Here is an 8,833-nt window from a genome sequence, read left to right as displayed (position 1 = left end):
CGCACATGGGCGGTGCCATTGCTGACGTCTGCCCATATATGGAGAAGCACTCGACGCCGGGGCACATTCACCAACAAAGAAGAACACGAGAAAAGAGCGGGTACCTATCAACTGTGAATTGAACAGTAAAATTAATTTAAGGTGCTTCTTGTTAAATTAATTTGCGAGTCTTAAGGTGTGTGTTGTTGGATGTCACGGTACGTTGAGACGTAAGTATGACCAAATGATTTGTATGTTTATGTGCTACCCTGTCATGATTGATAGTATTTGGGGGAGCAATGGGGAGTTTAAACATAGAGGAATTAAAAAAAGGAGATGCTATAAAGTGGGTGTTTTTACATATTAGTATGAGCATACTTACTAATTTAGCAATACAGGATGTTTATTATTGTTGTTGTAGTAGTAAACATTTATCTCTCACTCTAGTAAAAAAATAGTATCATATATTGGGTGGCACCTAACTGCGGTGAAGTTAGATTCAAACTTCCGGGCTCAATAACTCCCAAGCGAATGGTTTTACTTAGCAAACCATACCTCCAACCGCTGCCGGCTTCTCATAGAGATCAATATAAGTCAGACTGCACAGAAGACGGCTGTTTTTGACAAAACCCTCTTGCATGGTTTGTAGCTGTTTGTCTGTGTTGCCACGGTTGGAAAGAGTTATGGTTTGCCGTGTTACAACCATTTGCTTGGGAGTTATTGATCCCGGAAGTTTGAATTTGTGAATATGTTTCGAACTTTACCGCAGTTGATGCCTATAAGTCCACTATGTTAAACGTAGCCTTTCCTAAAGTAAGTGGAGTGGATACTAGAAATAAAGACTGACACAGACACAAATAGTCACCTTTTTTATCATGACATCATACGGCAGGACTCATAATTATGTTTTACTTAAGATGTGTGCTGCACATCTCACTACTTGAGGGGACATCTTACTAAAACTACAAAGCGTATGATCTTTGCTATAAAATTCAAACGTTACCCGAATGAATTGTACCTTATGCAGCTAAAGTACGTCATAATGGATGCATCCCATTGAAAATGTCTACAGAGATTGGTTACATGAGTTGATCTGTTGATCCGACTAATCATCTCCATCTGCAAATGTGTTGGCCGAGACGTCTACTGGCCAGCGTCAAACAGCTTCTTCCTGCCCTCCATACCCGACATGGCGTCCACGTTCTTACGCCAGTCAGTCACTTCCTCTTTCTGCAGTGAAAGATCATTCAATCATGTTATTTGAGTCTGCCACAGAAACAAAATAACTTCCTCACCTTCTCCTCCTCTTTCTTCACAGTTTTCAGGTTGGCCTTGAAGTCCACAGACTCTTTGACCTTGGAGCCAAGCAGCGCTCCCAGCATGGCGTCTGCAGACACCCTCACTCTCTTCAGGTTTGGCCTCTTCATCTTACCCTTGAGCTCGTAGATCTTCTGAGACAGGTCTCGCACCTTTTATTCAGAAATTACACTTGTCAAGACATCTGCAGTAAATGTAAAAAAAAGCATAAAGCTTTATTGATATAAATGAGTGTTCACAGCACCACACTCCCATCGTCTCCAAATTGAGCATTAAAACTGGAAAAATGGATTTTAAAATGCAACACAACATACCTCAATGTCACTTTTGGCCACTTTTAAAGCAATGTCGTAACGTTCCTCGTCCACAACATCGATCTTCTGGTGTAGCTCTTTGCAAAGATTCTGTTGACATTATTATTATTATTATTATTATTATTATTATTATTATTATTATTATTATTATTATAGGGCTGTCAAAGAGCGTGCGTTAACGGTGGTAACAAATTTATTTTGTTAATTAGGTGGACATTTTTAGCGTAATTAACACATGCAGATCATGTCAAGCCACACATTTGTGTTATGACGGCAGACTCAGGGACAATAGCGTTCCCACACACCTCACACAGACTCTGACGCTCTTCTGTAACTTATTCCGACCTGAACACATCAACAGCAATTCCAACACCACATACGTATCTCCAACTCACAAACATGTCTCTAGTCCGACACTTCCTCATTGTCACTAGACTACACGGGGGGGCATTCAGGGACACTCCAAACATCACAAAAATGTCTTTATTTTGTGTTAATATCTGGTCTAAATAAAGAGAAATACAAAAAAACAATAAGTGTGTATTCTTATCACTCACTAACATAACTCTTATTGCGGTACAATTTGCTGCATTTAAGTATGCTCGGAAATCCCAGAAAACACAACTACACTCAAAACATGTGAATGCAACTTCAGTTACATGGTGTCTTTGAACGCAACCCATCATGGCTCTGACTGACACCTTAACATGTGATTCAAATGTTGTGCTACTCCGAAAGAGACTAGCGTTAGGCAAATACTACAGTTTCAGACTTGTGGGCTATCCTTCAGCTTGATTTGAATTTTCTGCTAATATATATATATATATATATATATATATATATATATATATATATATATATATATATATATATATATATATATATATATATACATATATACATATATACATATACATATACATATACAGTCAAACCTGTCTATAGCAGCCAATGAAGGGAAATGGCAAAAGTGGCCGCTATAGACAGGTTGGTGGCCATTTTGAATTTGTGCGCACACATATTAACACAAAAAGACTGGAGCAAAACCAAGAGACATCGGGGAAAACGCTCTGACACATCAACAGGTAGGTAAATCTAGGTAACAGCACCGGTGAGGAAACTAGTAATATCAATAACAACAATGAACCAGCGCCGCACATTCGACGGCGCTGGCCTTTTATCCGCCACTAATGTTAACTGACCGCAGCTGCGTGGCCACCAGGCATGAAGCGGCTGCCTCTTCCTCCCCGGAGAAGGCATAGCCTGCCAAATAAGAGCGCAGGACAGGGGACGCTCGCTCCTGTCCTGCAGAACGTCACAAATTTCCATTTTTGATTTTAAAAGCAAGAAATAAAAAATTTTGTGAACGAACCCGAGGATATGCAGTATGTGCAGGATACGCGTGAAGCAGTCATGAATGGGTGTGTGCGTGAACAATTGAGTGCGGAGGAGGTGCGAAGATTGTCGTAAACTAACAATACCATCACTCCTTTCTTATTGAATGGGCTTCTAATCTCTACTGTAATTAGTCGGCAATTAAGTGATATTTTAGATGTTTTATTCAGGTGTTTTGGCTATTTTAGAATCTATTAACGGCATTGCAAAGTGGGAAGATTACCGTTTTGGTTGTCATTTAATCTTTTCAGGGCGGCATTGCAAAGTAAGAAGACGGCTTTTTTATGTTGAACTATTTCTCAGTAATTAAAGTCTACACACAACGGCTTCATTGCTTAAAAAACGAAACTTTTTCGTGCATGAAGCCTCTGCTTGAGTCGGCATTTTGGCCGCTATATGCATTCAGATATTGTCCAAGGGATACAAAATGGGTGGCCGCTGGCCACGTTAGACAGGTGACTGCTATACACAGGGTCTATAACATGTAAATTTGCTGCGGGGGATTTTTCAGTGGCCGTTCTACACAGGTGGCCGCTAAGACAGGTTTGACTGTATATATCTATCCTGTCCTGTCATTTATCTTTCTGTTCATAAGATACCGTAAAAATTGGCATATTTTACACATAACTGCAATGGTGATTAATCACGATTAATTAATTTGAAAACTATTAATTTTTGATAACATTTTTCATTTGACAGTCCGAAATAATAATACATCATTTAGCATTTTGAGGTAACCAAAAACATGTTATATACTATCAAACTACCCCAGTCTTCTTGGTTACCTATTAGTGGCCCTACTAGCATCTACTAGTACCTACTGGTGGCCCAACTAGCGTTTACTAGTACCTTGCAGCCCTGCCAGCGTCTACTAATACCTAGCAGCCCTACTAATGGCCCTACTAGTGTCTACTAGTACCTGGCGGCCCTACAAGCGGCCCTATTGGTGTCTACTAGTATATGGTGGCCCTACTACAATAATTGCCGTAACAAACTAGTCTGTTTGGGCTGTACTGTATCGTTCTGTTGAACCAGACATGTTGCCGACTCGCTGTCAGCGCATTTGTTTGAGTGTGAAATAACCCGCCATGGGGCCAAAGAAAGCTGCGAGTGGCAGCAATTTAATCAAGAAGGTGAGAAACACTATTGAATTCAAGAAAGAACTCATCGCAAAGTACAAAGATGGCGTCCCCTCTCTTCTTGTCTGCTCCTCACCGTCTTCACCAGAGGTAAACGTCTTGTTAAATGTTAATTTATTCATCATTTATGTGTATTGGTATTATTTTCTGCATGTAAAAATAATTATTCTCTATAAAGTGTGTTTCTTGTTAATATTTTGGATGTCTGGAACAGAGTGATCGGATTGAGGTTATTTCCTATGAGAAAAGTTTCCTCGGCTTTTGTACGTTTTGGTTTACGTCAGACCTTCTGGAATGAATTAACAAAAACCAAAGAGAACATCCTTTCAATCTTTAGTTGTTGTGAAATTGCAGTTTCCAAATAAGACATGATTCCAGTTTTTGGGGGGTGTATTTGGGTACCGGTAGTTATTTGCGTTGAATGCTACTGGCACACTGGCCCAGCTAAACATGAGTAGACTTATTTGCCCTTCCTCATACCTGCAGATCCTGCGCTGACATGCCAGACATCTCTAATGCCGGGACTCTCTCAGACAGGGTTCTCTCCCGCTCATCCCTTCTTATTTGCTTGTCGTTCTCCAGCATCACCATGGCCTTCTTGATCATTTTGGTCTGATGCACAGATGACATATTGGACGCAAATGATGCCCTGTCAGTCAAGGCATGGCCCAATGACTGCTTTCCGCATGAGAGTCATGCTGTAGATATTACCTTCAGAAACAGTCTGCGAGATGCAGAGATTTTTGGTCTCTGGAGAAGAAAATGTATAGATGAGTAGTCAAGTCATCAATTTCTTGCAATACGCAAAGAGTAATTTATCAACCTAATTGGACATTTTGACTAATTCATAACACATTTGTTTATTTTTGGCAATAGAGTGCACTCACCGAAGGCCTGAGCATGTAAAAGGAAGGTGACATTGAGAGACAACAAGCATGTTTGTTACATTTTTGACATTTTACAGTCCAAATGCGAGCCGTGTTACAATGAAACATAATGAGACTCACGCGTCAGACATGCTTTCAGCTCTTTGGGTTCTTCTGTGACGGGAGAAAGCACAAGAAACCTCTCAAGAGCATGGATGACATAGGCTGGAGGTCAGACATTCACCTTAGTCACTGTAGACCCTTTAACAACACTTCCAGTATGTAAAAGGAGTACAAAACAAACTACATAGAGGAATCATCTGCAGATGATATCTCAGGAAAAGCACGTGTGATAAACACTGTTGCAAATAAAATCAAGGACATTCCAGTTAAACTCTTCCATATCATATCATGTCATTCATTTTTCTTCTTACCTTACTTACTTACAATACTTGACAAAGTACTGGCAGGCTCCTTTTTCTCAGATGAGGCACACCGAAAACAAGGGTGGATATATAGATTCCAGCGTCCTTGTGAGTGGTTCTCCAAAATAGACCCTCTGTCCTCACCATTCTCGCCCTGAGGTGTGAAAATGTCCACCTGTGATGCTTTCTTAAGGGCCCCCGGTGTCCTGCAGGAGTCATTGGATGGCTGGAAGGAGCTGTAGTGCCACGTAGTGGGCAGGAATTGAAGTGCTCCGTCATGAATGGGCATGTTTAAGTGGGTAAAGCTAATGTCAAATCAAACACAAACAAGCTGCAATTGTACTGCTTAACTTGATTAATATTAATAATGAACATACCTTTTGCACCCATTTAAAAATTGTGTTAAGTGGGAGTGTCACAAGATCTCGTGCCACAATATCTCACCAAATTAAAATGTGACAAGACTTCTCATTCAGAAAAAAAATGTCTGGTGGGCGCTAGGCCTGGGAGAATCAGAAATATGTGAATGAATCGCACAATAAATGAAAATGAAGTGGATAATCGAAATATTGCCATGTGCATGCGTGTCTGGCAGAGAGGGGGCTCACTCACTGGCATGCTTGTTCCATAGAACAACGGCATACACAGAGTGCAGATGAGTGTAACTTAGTAGAAATTAAATTAGTAGAATAGTAGAAAATCTCATCTCGTCTTGTCCTTGTAGACCCAATCTCATGTGTCATCTCGTGTCATTGAGTGTCTTGTGACGCTCCCAGTATTCAACTACATCACATTTCATTTTGCCTAGCTTTCTCTTAAATGTGCATCATTTTTTTTTCTCAGAATGACTTTTTACATCGTATTTTTTTCTTTTTATCTCGTAAATTTGTTTTTTTTGCTCATAATTGCGACTTGCTTATTGCATAATTGTGACTTTATTTCGTAATTTTTACTTTTTATCCCATAATTATGCCTTTTTAATCTCATAATTTCGACTTTTTATCTCATGACTTTTTATCACGTAAGTCGGATTTTTAAGATCACGGTTATGACTTTTTCTCAATTAGGATTTTTTCTAATAATTATGACTTTCGATCTCGTAATTTAAACTTTTAATTTGCTAATGTCGACTATTTATCTCGTAATTCTGATTTGCCTTTGGAGTTGGCGGTAAGATAAAAGTGTTGGTCAAGGCCTCGCTGTGATGGTTTAGAATCCTTTGCTGCCATCTACAGGCCGTGGTGGAGAACTACAACAGCTACACTAACAGTGGTAGGAATTGAAGTTTTTTATTGTGGTTGCAGCTTGCACGGCATCATACTGAGAGCAGTTTATTTAGCTCCGTTGGCTAAATAAGGTAAAATAACGGATTCGATTTGAAGTAGCGCTTTTCTAGGCACCCAAAGCGCTTCACAATAAAGTGAAGCCATTATTCATTCATTCACTCAGTCTCATACTGGTGGTGGTTAGCTAACCCGGGGTAGACTGACGGAATCGTGGCTGCCAATTCGCGCCTACAGGGGGTGCATTAGGTGCGGAAAATACTACCGACAATAAAAGCAAAGGAAGAAATAGAAGGACAGGTGCAAGTAGTCTGCGTCATTGCTGTTGTGTGGGAGTCAAATGTTTCATGTGTCTGTCAAAAGGCCGTGACGCTCCCGTGCCCTTTGGTAAACAACAATATTCCACTATGCACCTTGGGCCACATACATGACCATCATCATTGTCAGGCTGCTCTATTTTGGTCCGTCTGGTTAAGCTTTACAGATATGTATATGTTATCTATTACGTAATAGTAGCATAATATTCATATGGAACATCATTTTACATAATCACTTTTTATCACTTAAAATGATGCAAGGTCACCCAATTATTTATTTATATTACAACTATTCACTTTACTCAAGCTGTTGTACTTCAAGGTGATGATGTGTTACGCGCTACCATACAGTAAACAAGACAGACATCACAGTGTTTGCAATATTTTAATCAGGATCAGGGTTTTCCTCGTTCATAGAAAGCACCACCACCACCACCACCCTGTAAAAGAAATGCAACCATGTTATCAGCATTGTCTGCAGCAAATGCCACTGTTACTGCATGTGTGCATGCATGCACGATATGCTGATTGCAGCCAAGTGGTGCGACGTAACACTTGTTTGTTGTCAGCCAACGATAGAAATTTGGCCGAGTTTAGCTACTAATGTTAGCTAACATTGATTGTACAGCCCAGTGGTGTCCAAAGTGCAGGTCAGGGGCCATTTACAGCTGCTTTTTTATTGGCCCAAAAAATAAAATTAAACAAGAAAACAATAGCAAGAAATGGGGAAAAAAAAGTCATTTTACGAGAATAAAGACAAAATACTAGGAAAATAAACCTAAACAACCCTAACTCTTCTTTCAAGTTGCAATATTAATTGGTTAGTAAAGTTGCAATCTGATTTAAGGTGGGTAAAAGCTATACTATTATGATAATAAAGTCTAAATATTATGGGAATAAAGACATAATATTAACAGAAAAAAATGTAGGGGAAAGTTAATATTTGTAAAAAAAAAAAATACTGTAAAATTAAAAACTGTAAAAAGGAACAAAAACTGATAACAGAAAACTGAGATGCAAGTGTTTTTTTCTTTGCATATAAAAAAGGTCTCATCTTATCTGCATGGGTTGGTTTCTAAAATGTAAAAGTTTGGACACCCCTATTGTAGCCTATCAGAACAACATCATGACTTCAAACTGTTGATCGCCTTGCTGAAATGTAGTTTTCCTCAATTTTGATCAAGTTTCATTTGTAATTGTGACGTCTATAGACTATTGTTCAACCTATTTTTTTTAACTCTTCTTGGCAAACATTTTTTTGAGTGTTTGAACTACTACCTGACCACACTTTGTGCTCAAAAGACTAGAATAGTTTATTGATACACCCCATTCAAACTCGGACCAGTGAGTGGTATGGATTTGTTGAAATAAACACATTAAAAGTGCTGACAGACGTTCGCAAAATAAGCTATCTGGCTAGCCGCTGAAGCACAAGGCGGTTGCTTAGCAATAATGCCACGCAAAAAGCCATATGATTCTCACGGGGAAGCTTCGAGTTGAGGTGAAACCCCGGAAAGAGAACCATACAAATTGGCGGTCAACTGGGAGCATCCCGAGCCACCAGAAGCCAGGGAAGCAAGCCCATTCAAGCCGTTGGAACCCAGTGACAACTCATTCTATAACGTCTTAAACTGATCGAGGCAAATGCAAATCCAGGACCTACAGAAGGGAACACGGTGAGAACTAAGTGCACACATTGGAAAACTCAAAGCTAGCCTCTCTGAGCAACAGAAGGAGATACAGCAAGTCCTAAGAACACAGGATGACAACCTCAAGGTGAGCTTCTATCAAATATCTG

General features: G+C 39.7%; 1 protein-coding gene across 2 annotated transcripts; it reads right to left on the bottom strand.

Annotated features, from left to right (window-relative positions):
* Positions 1 to 881: 881 nt before the first annotated feature.
* LOC129181328 (troponin I, slow skeletal muscle-like) lies at positions 882 to 4,756 on the bottom strand. 2 transcript variants are annotated; one of them, XM_054776398.1, is made up of 4 exons: positions 4,625 to 4,756; positions 1,611 to 1,700; positions 1,275 to 1,448; positions 882 to 1,209 (listed from the first exon to the last, which is right to left on the bottom strand). In XM_054776398.1, exons 1-4 carry the CDS (start codon positions 4,748 to 4,750, stop codon positions 1,123 to 1,125), a joined length of 477 nt encoding a protein of 158 aa, XP_054632373.1. In that variant the 5' UTR covers positions 4,751 to 4,756; the 3' UTR covers positions 882 to 1,122. The 2 variants fall into 2 exon arrangements, with proteins under 2 accessions (XP_054632373.1, XP_054632372.1); XM_054776397.1 differs by lacking the exon at positions 1,611 to 1,700 and having other exon boundaries at positions 4,625 to 4,742.
* Between the last annotated feature and the right edge of the window lie 4,077 nt (positions 4,757 to 8,833).

The sequence above is a fragment of the Dunckerocampus dactyliophorus genome, chromosome 5 (genome assembly GCF_027744805.1).
Source record: "Dunckerocampus dactyliophorus isolate RoL2022-P2 chromosome 5, RoL_Ddac_1.1, whole genome shotgun sequence".
Lineage (NCBI taxonomy): Eukaryota > Metazoa > Chordata > Actinopteri > Syngnathiformes > Syngnathidae > Dunckerocampus > Dunckerocampus dactyliophorus.
The sequence above is the reverse complement of the archived record's forward strand: the minus strand, read 5'-3'. Positions and strand labels throughout refer to the sequence as shown.